Source organism: Onychostoma macrolepis, chromosome 04 (genome assembly GCF_012432095.1).
Source record: "Onychostoma macrolepis isolate SWU-2019 chromosome 04, ASM1243209v1, whole genome shotgun sequence".
Lineage (NCBI taxonomy): Eukaryota > Metazoa > Chordata > Actinopteri > Cypriniformes > Cyprinidae > Onychostoma > Onychostoma macrolepis.
The window spans coordinates 7962070-7974624 of NC_081158.1; the positions used below are offsets into that span (position 1 = coordinate 7962070).

Consider the following 12555-nt stretch of genomic DNA (forward strand, 5'->3'; position numbering starts at 1 on the left):
TAAGAAGTGATTGCACGCTTTCGCGAGCTTCAGCAAATGCACGCGATCACAGATTGCACACTTCCCAGCCGAAACAACCCCCCACGTAAAACTGAAATAATAACCAACGATATTTTGGCCATATTGCCCATCTAAATCATTCATCCCACACTATCAACAGGCGCGTCATGTAGGCTACACTTCTTGTACTTTGTTTGGGCACCACAAGGTGTCACTGTGGCCTCAAACTTACCCCTCAACTACTCTGGCTCGATTGCTATTCCTGAGGTAAAACACGCCCTCCTCATTACCCTACGGACAAAGAAATGTAGAAATAAATAAATGTGGAAATAAATACGTAAATGAATACATAAATGTGAAAATAAATAAAACAGGTGCATCTCAATAAATTAGAATGTCGTGGAAAAGTTCATTTATTTTGGAAATTCAACTCAAATTGTGAAACTCATGTATTAAATAAATTCAGTGCACACAGACTGAAGTAGTTTAAGTCTTTGGTTCTTTTAATTGTGATGATTTTGGCTCACATTTAACAAAAACCCACCAATTCACTATATCTCAACAAATTAGAATACTTCATAAGACCAATAAAAAAAAAAAAAACATTTTTAGTGAATTGTTGGCCTTCTGGAAAGTATGTTCATTTACTGTATATGTACTCAATACTTGGTAGGGGCTCCTTTTGCTTTAATTACTGCCTCAATTCGGCGTGGCATGAAGGTGATCAGTTTGTGGCACTGCTGAGGTGGTATGGAAGCCCAGGTTTCTTTGACAGTAGCCTTCAGCTCACCTGCTCATTTTTTGGTCTCTTGTTTCTCATTTTCCTCTTGACAATACCCCATAGATTCTCTATGGGGTTCAGGTCTGGTGAGTTTGCTGGCCAGTCAAGCACACCAACACCATGGTTATTTAACCAACTTTTGGTGCTTTTGGCAGTGTGGGCAGGTGCCAAATCCTGCTGGAAAATGAAATCAGCATCTTTAAAAAGCTGGTCAGCAGAAGGAAACATGAAGTGCTCCAAAATTTCTTGGTAAATGGGTGCAGTGACTTTGGTTTTCAAAAAAACACAATGGACCAACACCAGCAGATGATATTGCACCCCAAATCATCACAGACTGTGGAAACTTAACATTGGACTTCAAGCAACTTGGGCTATGAGCTTCTCCACCCTTCCTCCAGACTCTAGGACCTTGGTTTCCAAATGAAATACAAAACTTGCTCTCATCTGAAAAGAGGACTTTGGACCACTGGGCAACAGTCCAGTTCTTCTTCTCCTTAGCCCAGGTAAGACACCTCTGACGTTGTCTGTGGTTCAGGAGTGGCTTAACAAGAGGAATACGACAACTGTAGCCAAATTCCTTGACACGTCTGTGTGTGGTGGCTCTTGATGCCTTGACCCCAGCCTCAGTCCATTCCTTGTGAAGTTCACCCAAATTCTTGAATGGATTTTGCTTGACAATCCTCATAAGGCTGCGGTTCTCTCTGTTGGTTGTGCATCTTTTTCTTCCACACTTTTTCCTTCCACTCAACTTTCTGTTAACATGCTTGGATACAGCACTCAGTGAACAGCCGGCTTCTTTGGCAATGAATGTTTGTGGCTTACCCTCCTTGTGAAGGGTGTCAATGATTGTCTTCTGGACAACAGAAGATCAGCAGTCTTCCCCATGATTGTGTAGCCTAGTGAACCAAACTGAGAGACCATTTTGAAGGCTCAGGAAACCTTTGCAGGTGTTTCGAGTTGATTAGCTGATTGGCATGTCACCATATTCTACTTGTTAAATGTGAGCCAAAATCATCACAATTAAAAGAACCAAAGACTTCAGTCTGTGTGCATTGAATTTATTTAATACACGAGTTTCACAATTTGAGTTGAATTATTGAAATAAATGAACTTTTCCACAACATTCTAATTTATTGAGATGCACCTGTAGATTAGTTGAAATTGTTTAATTTCAATGAAATCATGTGTTATGATGCAACTGCCGTACCAGTGCTCAATAAGCAGAGTATGATGGTGATCAAGTCCTAAAAGACGCGGTGAACTATATCATAACACTGTGATAAACTGACAGGGACAGCATTGAATTGGTGGTGCGTCAATACAGGGTGTATACGACCTGGTCGAAACCACTGATACACATCTCAGATCATAGCTGAGGCTGAGTAGGTGCGTCCCTTACAAAAAATGACTGCAGTTTTTTAAAAAGTAATACTGCAGTTTTTGTTACATGTAGAAAAATTGAGTTTTTTGGACACGAAAAAACTGCATTATTGCCGTTTTACTGCAATACATCTGAAGTACTATTGAAATACAACTGCAGTAGAGCTGTAGTATTACTAACAAACAACTGCAATAGAACTGCAGTATTACTGCAATACAGCTACAGTAGTATTGCAATAATACAACTGAAGTACAATTCAGTACTGCAGTCACAACAACCTGGAGCTGAACACGCTCAAAACTGTGGAGATGATAGTGGACTTCAGGAGAAACCCCCCTCCTCTCCCCCCACTCACCATCATGAACAGCACTGTGGCTGCAGTGGAGTCATTCAGGTTCCTGGGCACCACCATCTCTCAGGACCTGAAGTGGGATAATCACATTGACTCCATCGTGAAAAAGGCCCAGCAGAGGTTGTACTTCCTTCGTCAGCTGAAAAAGTTCAACCTGCCACAGGAGCTGCTGAAACAGTTTTATTCAGCTGTTATTGAGTCGGTTCTGTGCTCCTCCATAACTGTCTGGTTTGGGTCAGCCAGCAAATCAGATTTAAGAAGACTTCAGCGGACTGTTAGGACAGCAGAAAAGATCATTGGTGTGCACCTGCCCAGCCTTCAGGACTTGTACAACTCCAGAGTGAAGAAACGGGCAGGTAACATCATCAAAGACCCCTCTCACCCCGGACACAACTTGTTTGCACTTCTCCCTTCAGCCAGACGCTACAGATCTCTGTGCACTAGAACATCTAGGCATAAAACAGTTTTTTCCCCATGCCATCTCCAGCTTAAATAGCTAACACGTGGATCATTACCTGTGTTCTGTAATTCATTCTGTAATTCATTCTCCATCTTTAATTATTGCCTCCCTCTCAAGTATTATGTAAATACACATACATATGTTTATCTATACAGCTGTATAGAGAGTAAATAATGCACAAATCTGTACATAAATCTACTGTTCCAGATTCATACTTATTATTATTAGGATTATTATCCATTGTTAAGTCTTACTATTTAAATGTTTTTTTCTGTTCTCATGTCACATGTGTATTTATGTATGTATGTATGTATGTATGTATGTATGTATGTATCAGGAGCACCTTAAAACCACAACAAATTCCTCGTGTGTTTGCGCACACCTGGCGAATAAAGCTAATTCTGATTCTGATTCTGATTCAAAGTGCAATACTAATAAAATGCTGTACAGTAACACTGAAATGCAATCAGAATATTCAGAATAACAAGTTTTATTTTACACAACTGCAATATAATAAATTAAGGTACAACACAACAGTGAATGTCTCAAACAGCAATGCAACAATAAATGATTTTACTTTTCTTTAAACTTAAAATAACAGGCTGAGAGTTACACTAAATGTATTTAGTGTTTATTTACAAATCACACAATCATGCACATTTCTTCCCGCATTATTCAGGCAGGTTACATTTTTTGAAGAGCTTCTCCTCGTTCTGCTTGGTTCTTATGACTGCCTTCATCTCAGATGTGGAAACACTATTTTGGATGTAGTCTGGAAAAACAAACAAACAAAAACTATCAGAAATTCTCAAGTTTCAGTTACACTTTTCACCACAGGCATATTTAGTATGCTTAAAATAAATCTTGAATTGTGATGTCACCAAGTGTTTGTAAAAAGTATTCATACTACTCCCAGTTCATTTCTTATGGCATATTGGTCAGCATTAACAATGTCTTGAACACTCCAGGTAACAGAAGTTAAAAGGTTGGTTCACCCAAAAATTAAAATCCTTTCATCAATTACTCACCCTCATATCGTTCCAAACCTGCAAGTCTTTCGTTCATCTTCAGAACACAAATGAAGATCTTTAGAATGAAATCTCAGAGCTTTCTGTCCCTCCACTGAAAATCCATGCAACTACCCCTTGCACAATAACATGCATTTCTGGAAAAAAGCATAGACACAATCATGTTTAATCACACATCTTAGGCTGGAAATATCCAGAATTAGGTCAAACAAAAGGTGTCCATGGGAACGGAGCTAGTGAAACACACACGCCATGCATTGAACATAAAAGCATCATGCTCATCCAAACAGCGCCTGTCGTGTGCCCTCAGCTTTTTGAGCTAACTGCATTTTTTTTATGTAACCAAAAACAACATTGACAGCATCAGAAACAAACCTGTAAACTGATGTCAAGGGACATTTTTTTTGGTTGTATTAATGTTATAATAATGTATTATTTAATAACGTAACAATGTAAAGCTGCCTCTGCATGTCTTTTCCCCTGTTACTTGTAACCCCTCTTCCTTTCCAGTTGCCTCTAGCTCCCATAGAAGACATTTCAGTCTTCTCCTGCTGCTACTAATAACCCCTTTTCCTTCCATAGCAGACGTTAGCGTGAGCATGCCTACGCTAGTGGCACAGACCTATCCACAGCCCTTGCCTCACCCCACTCCCCTATATTTCTGTATTTCCCTCTCATCTCTACTTTTCAGATGCTGCAGCAGTGCCTGCTTCCACAGGAGCCAAACTCTCTTCTCTAAGGCCACAGCAGTGCCGTTAGTGCGCGGCATCCAGCACCCCACCAACCTTAAGCTCTGCAAATTTTGGGGGGTTATCAACGCACCCCTCTGGCTGCTGTCCCATGCTTATTGCATCTTTTGGGGGAACGCTCTGGGTCCGGGCTAAATGCTGAGCTCGGACCCCTCTTCCCGGACAGCACGTCAAATATGCATAACCTTTACTCAGTTTATTATATGCAAGCGTGAACTTGTGAAAAATTTGTGCATGCATCACGAATATGGAATGCCACGTTCTTAATTCCAATCGATAAATTCAGTCAAAATAATGAAGAGCTGTTACTAGTAAAAAATCCAATCAGTGTCAACAAAAGCCTTCAGAGCCATCATTAATGAACGCATTTACACTGCATTCAGCCTACAAATGCATAAAATGTTATGAAATTAATGTTTACAATTTTGAAGGCAGAAATTTGTCGATACATTTAAGATGAAAATAAAACCGACACTAGGTGGCGCTAAACAGCTAGAAACATACCTTTTAGGTGGAAACCCACATGCACCAATGGGCGGAGCTAGCAATGACGCATCCCAGGCCCAGATAGCCTAATCGCAGCCTTTATATCACAAGTACCAGGTTCTGATAGGCTGTCATACTAAATACAGGGGCGGGAACTTACCCACTCCGCCACACTTGTTTCATGTGTCACATTCAGAGAACTTTTGTCCCTGAATTATTGCTGTGTAATAACATGACCTAACGACTCCTTTGAACCGATACATTTTTATGAATGGCTAAAACAACTGATCTGTTCAACACTAAACTCATATGCTTAGTCCTTAGTAAGATTTAGCCTTAATAATCCACAGTATTTTCATGTTATTTGACATGTGACAATGTGTAGTAAATTACCTATAAAATAATTTAGTTTAGCCTGGAGTGAGGGGAAACCAGAACAAAGCAAGATTTGTTAACTAGCTGCTATTTTTTAATCAATTGTATATTGTAAAAAAATTGACTATTAGTTTAATAATTTTTTTAGTTAAATTTTTAATGCTACTTTCGTAACGATACTTGTAAGCACTTTGTTTTATTATCTGTCCTGACAGTGATTGCTTTTTATTTCATAAATGACAAGGATAAGCAAAAATCACAAACTGTTTCTTTGCATTTATTTGAAATTGATTGTCAGTATTGGGTTTGCAGATCACATGAGTTGGGTACACTGGTATGTGTGAGTGGATGACCCACCACCGAAGACCATTTCTGACCCAGAAAAAACCCTGACAGACTACAGCCGACTGCAAACTAACACATGTGCCTGCGTGAGAGGAATTAGCTGTCTATATCAGCAGCTATCAATAGTGTATTTTTGTCATTCAAAAGGAGAAACCGAAACAAGGATACACACAGTTATGTTGATAACTTTCTTCATTTAAAGTGGCTCATGTTGTTATGAAAATATTTGCATATTGGAATGCTACTATAATGTTGCAACATAAGTCTGGGTACTGTTTTTATTAAAAGTGGACACTATTGATCGTTTGATATATATTGAGTTATTTATGCAGTTTTAACCTAAATTACTGAAGCGTCCATCTATGAGGAATTTAAGCTGTCAAACATACACAACTGTTAGTCAATCATAGCAGTGGGTGTTTACTTCAGAGTCTTCAATCCTCCACACCTCTTCAAACAGAGTGTAACAAATCCGGCCTCTGTGGTTCCCCCTGATCGTCACCAGAGGTCACCATCACCTGAGTATTGACTTCTCTCACCGAACTCCATTTCCCATCATCCCCGTACCAGGACTCTAATGACTAGTCCACCTGATGCTCATCTTTGAGACTAGTTAAGTCACACACACATTCATCACGAAGTCTTGTATTGCCCTGGCTGACATTTCTGAGCGTTCTTACCCTTCTCTGTTGGATTATTGTGTTTTGACTCTGGACTGTTTCTCTCGTTTTGGATTGTTCTCTGCCTGCCTTTTGACCCTCTTGCCTGCCTTGTTACTCTGCTCTTGTCTCTCCTCTGATATCCTTGTTACTGTTACTGACCACTGCCTGTACGACTGTGTTTACTTTTATTAAAGCTGCAAATGGATCTTCCCTCTGATGACTCAACATTACACAGAGCGTTCTGGTGAGGGGGGTTAAAAACAGGACAGAAAATGGCTTATTGCTTCTAAATTTTGGGTGTAAATCTTGATAACATTATAAGGGGACCTCACAGAACAGTACAAAATAATAAAAAAGCCATTTCATGGCCCATTTAAATTTTACATATAATTTACAGTTCACAGGAATGTTGAGGGGAAATCAGGAGACAATCCTGGCTATAGATGTGTTTATTTGAGCTTCTGTTATTATGTTTGTGTTCAAAAGAGATGATTAGTGCGAAACATACAGAGTCATAACCACCCCGAATATACAAGGAGTTTCTAAAAAGACACATATATGATAATACAGAAATAAAACAGATTTCTAACAGATTCACTCAGAACTTACTAAAGAACAAATCAAACATAAAAGTAAATCAGAAAAATAAGGAAGCAGTCTATGAAAAGCGTGAATGTAAGTAAACACATTAGCTCTTAATTTCTGCTGCAGATGAAGTTGAGTTTGTGAGATTCAGGAAGGCTGATCCAGCGCTGATCTCCTCCAGACTGAACTGCTCCTTTTCTCTTCTCGAGTTTGCAGTTTTCCGGAGTCGTTCCGTTCCCTGGAGCCCAGTTCTGATAGCACACGATCTCTCCACTCAGCCAGAGCCACATGTTCATGATGCAGTAGTTGTGTAAACCCAACCACACCGCCGCAGTAGACGCCCGTTTAACCACGTTCATCACACGACGCTGAATCTCTTCTGAATGAACCGAGACCAGATCCACATGATTCTGTCTGCAGTATCTCAGAGCTTCAGCCCACGTCAGATTCTCTCTGATCAGAATCAGTTCATCTGGAAACCAAACAAACCACAAGCTGAAGCTACAGAGAGACTGATCACAAACAACATGCAGAACAAACACTGTGCATGGATTTGTCATGTCAGACATGAACTTTGCAGGTGATGGATGGATTGTGAGTGTTTGTGAGGATCTACTCACCTTCATGACACACAAAAGGAAACTGGTTGGTGCAAGAGCTGTCAATCCATTGTCTTTGAGCGTTCTGGTTGACAACTGCACAGTTTTCATGACCTCCAGCATTATTAGGTTCACCAGACCTCCAGTATCTGAATGAGGAGTCACTCTGATCTGACCACTGCCATGAGTCTCTGAACAGACCGATCCAGACTTGTGATCCAGATAACTGTCTATCACTAATGAACTGCTGAACCTGTTGATTCTCATTCTGGATCCTCACACTGACCAGATCAGAGTGATTCTGTCTGCAGTAACTCTGAGCGTCTCTCCAATTCATCATCTGATTGACAAAGACGAGTTCTGTGTTCTCTTTAAGAAAAACAATTCAGAAAAAGATTCATGAATCAGTTTTTTCTTACTCTGAGCTTGAGACAAGCCTCGGGTTCGAGCCTCCTTCGCAGACAGCAAGCCAAGTTTGTTTACCATTATCAGGCAGGGCTGAATGGGCAGGCGAATTGATATCATATACACATTGTGTAGGTAATAAAGTTTACTCTGCTCTTCTCCCAGTTCACCAGAGACTTACTTTAATGTATTTCATGAGGAGAGGATTAATTTGCGTGTTGTAAATCCCTCAGCTCAGATTCAGGAGAGAACTAACATGGTGGCGCCCATCACCCGCTATAGATAACTAACATGGTCATTATAAAAGTGTTTAAACTACCAAATACAACTGCTTACATGTATTTGAGGACTGGAATATCAGATATTTCATAATATGATTAACACGTTTGTGAATATTTTGAATAAAAATTAGGAAAAATAAATAAAAGCGATACGTCACTCATTCACAGCTTTGTGGCTGCGGTGTGTCACATGACAAGCACGACGCGTCGCCGTGGAAACAATAAGGTGATACAGTCTGAAATAATGGTATATTTTAAACTCACTTGTGAAAAGATTGAAGACTTGAGCTGCTTCTACAGCTGGTAATTATGATATATTGAATATTCACAGATATTTACAATTATACCGTGATCGGTCTAAAAACTTTATTCTGATCGTCTAGAACATGTGCATTCAAACCATTAAATTAAACACACAAATACAGACCGTCAGTCGCACACAGAGAAACATTTCGAACCACAGAAACTTGATGTCAAACTGCGTTTGTTGAGATATTGAAGGCTGAAAATATCGAGCTGAATCACGTCTAGTCACGGCTATTTGTTTATTACTAATAATATAAGATCAATTTAGATCTGTAAGATTTTTAGGCTGTTTAATAGCAGGTTTCCATTGTGACAAATTATCAGATACAGGGACAACAAAAGATCAAATTAAACAGGTATACTGTTTAGTATTCTTCTATTAAAATTTGGTATATGGTGCAAATGAACTTACTGTTGTTGCAGATGAAATGCCGGTTGTCACTACATGTCAAATCATGCCATTCTCCATTTGCCATCACAGCACACTCATCTCCGCCATCTGGTTGTCCAGGTTCCCAGTTCAGATAGAGCGCAGGTTCACCTGAAGACCAGTGCCATTCATCACGACCCGTCTTCTGCAGCCCAATCCAGACATACTGAACACTTCCATCATTCACACTCTTGTTCAGCTCGTTCATGTTGTTCATGTCGTCAGTGGTGGCCAGATCTGTGTAATTCTCTCTGCAGTATCTCTGAGCTTCAGTCCAGGTCTTCATCTCGTTTATAAAGTGATACTGACGCTGAACACATTCAGATACAGAGCAGAGAGCTGTGAAAGAGACGGTCCGATTTAGTGCTTTTTATAACAGAATCAATCCTAATGAAACTAGAAACCAGAAATAAAACCACAAACACACTAACCAACAAGAAGAAGAATGAAAAATAGAGTTTGGTCCATTTCTGAGGAAGAAAAACACAGATAAACTCAGATTTCAAATATTCACAGATTCATTTGGTGCAAAAAATGATTTCAGCGATGATTAAAAATCCATCTTAACAGGAACATAAATGCACTGGACACAATGATAAAGACAATATTACCATGTCAGAAGTCTAATTTCAGTTAAAGAATGAAAGAGTTGTTCTTACAATAGAGGTGTTTCTGTCCTGAGTCTGATGTTTATGTCTGCAGCTTCAAACTGTGTGATTATTATATCCAGGGCTCTCAAGTTATAGCGAAAGTTTGGAGTGAGATCAGGGGAGGGGCCACACAAAGGGTAGGAGTCACTCAAAGGGGAGGGGCAAGTCAAAGGAAATATTTGCAGCACCCAAGTTTTTGCTAGCAGTTCAATTTTACCTATTGTTCATAATTGACCAGCACAAATAGAAGTTATAACATTTGGTAAATCTGATGAAAGACAAATTAATTCTAATAAAATAAAAAGATTTATGTATTTAAAAATACAAATGTATCAAAAATAAAAATAAATTTTGCCTCAAACGAGCCAACTGAACAGCAGTACTCAATGTACATACTGTACACATATACATTACAGTACTTACCCTGAGCATGTATGTCAAACTGTGTGTGTGTGTGAGAGAGAGAGAGAGAGAGAACACATTTCAGTTTATGTTTCTTTTTTTTCTGTTGTAAATGTTTGTTGCACATTTTGATGCCTGATGACGGGGTAGAGGACTCCCACATAAAGCACTGTCTTGATAATAGCGTTCCATCTAGAGCCAAACTGTTTCTAGTTTTGGTTTTGTTCAAACCCACCATGGAAAACACACTGCATCTGAATTTTAATTTGGGGAAGCCTCAGTGCTTCATATGGGAGCCCCCTACCCCTGTCATCAAGATGTGCAACAAACACAACAGAAAAAAATAAAATTTGGCTATACTCCCCAACATCAGCTCTCCTCTCACTATCTTTTCACAGGCAAGTGATTTCGTAGAGGACTCTTAAAATCGAAAAAATAAATGAAGGGGTTACCTACAGCATTCATCGGATCTTTCTCTTCCAATTTACACCATGTTGCTTAGTAACGAACCCGCTTGCGGCAGAATTGCGTAATTTAAACGGAAACAACAACATCCTAATTTCTGATTGGCTGGTAGGTGGCATTTAACTCTATAACTACAGAGTCGAGAGAGCTATGAACTGGGCAGAAAACTTACCTCAGTATTCCCTCATCTATTAATGGTATATTAATTGTATAGTAATTGTAGCGGGACAAGTTATCCCTTCTCAGCGTGAGAAATACAAGGTGTGGCGTGAGAGCGTGTGAACTGGTTGAAATGCGTGAGTCTCACTCCGATTGCGTGAGACTTGAGAGCCCTGTTATATCTGCTCTCATCCCACATTCACCATCACATTATTTGTTTATTACTCTTAACAAAAGCCCTTTTCATATTTCTTCCTCATACAGGTGTTTTTCTGATATTTTCCTCTGCGTGTTGGTCTTTGTTGCTGTAATTCTCTGAACGCGTGTTCATTTGAATGTGGTAGAGACCTGAGGGTATGTATGTTTCTGTATACACAATGTAAGGCAGGGCTGGCAACTTTTGAGTTCATCATGGAGTGTGAATTCCCAAAGGGGGGGGGGGTTTATTATATACTGTATGTATGTACACACACACACACACACACACACACACACATCATATATATACATACAGGTGCTGGTCTTATAATTAGAATATCATCAAAAAGTTGATTTATTTCACTAATTCCATTCAAAAAGTGAAACTTGTATATTATATTATATTCATTCATTACACACAGACTTATATATTTCAAATGTTTATTTCTTTTCATTTTGATGATTATAACTGACAATCTCAGAAAATTAGAATATTACTTAAGACCAATACAAAGAAAGGATTTTTAGAAATCTTGGCCAACTGAAAAGTATGAACATGAAAACTGAGCATGTACAGCACTCAATACTTAGTTGGGGCTCCTTTTGCCTGAATTACTGCAGCAATGCGGCGTGGCATGGAGTCGATCAGTCTGTGGCACTGCTCAGGTGTTATGAGAGCCCAGGTTGCTCTGATAGTGGCCTTCAGCTCTTCTGCATTGTTGGGTCTGGCATATCGCATCTTCCTCTTCACAATACCCCATAGATTTTCTATGGGGTTAAGGTCAGGCGAGTTTGCTGGCCAATTAAGAACAGGGATACCATGGTCCTTAAACCAGATACTGGTTGCTTTGGCACTGTGTGCAGGTGCCAAGTCCTGTTGGAAAATGAAATCTGCATCTCCATAAAGTTGGTCAGCAGCAGGAAGCATGAAGTGCTCTAAAACTTCCTGGTATACGGCTGTGTTGACCTTGGACCTCAGAAAACACAGTGGACCAACACAAGCAGATGACATGGCACCCAAAACCATCACTGACTGTGGAAACTTTACACTGGACCTCAAGCAACGTGGATTGTGTGCCTCTCCTCTCTTCCTCCAGACTCTGGGACCCTGATTTCCAAAGGAAATGCAAAATTTACTTTCATCAGAGAACATAACTTTGGACCACTCAGCAGCAGTCCAGTCCTTTTTGTCTTTAGCCCAGGCGAGACGCTTCTGACGCTGTCTGTTGTTCAAGAGTGGCTAGACACAAGGAATGCGACAGCTGAAACCCATGTCTTGCATACGTCTGTGCGTAGTGGTTCTTGAAGCACTGACTCCAGCTGCAGCCTACTCTTTGTAAATCTCCCCCACATTTTTGAATGGGTTTTGTTTCACAATCCTCTCCAGGGTAAGGTTATCCCTATTGCTTGTACACTTTTTTCTACCACATATTTTCCTTCCCTTCGCCTCTCTATT

The 12555-nt window shown here is 39.8% G+C and overlaps 1 protein-coding gene across 1 annotated transcript; it reads right to left on the reverse strand.

Annotated features, from left to right (window-relative positions):
* Nucleotides 1-5823: 5823 nt before the first annotated feature.
* Nucleotides 5824-10219, reverse strand: LOC131538766 (macrophage mannose receptor 1-like). The gene is made up of 4 exons (XM_058772873.1): nucleotides 9657-10219; nucleotides 9208-9564; nucleotides 7825-8172; nucleotides 5824-7676 (listed from the first exon to the last, which is right to left on the reverse strand). Exons 1-4 carry the CDS (start codon nucleotides 9691-9693, stop codon nucleotides 7315-7317), a joined length of 1104 nt encoding a protein of 367 aa, XP_058628856.1. The 5' UTR covers nucleotides 9694-10219; the 3' UTR covers nucleotides 5824-7314.
* Between the last annotated feature and the right edge of the window lie 2336 nt (nucleotides 10220-12555).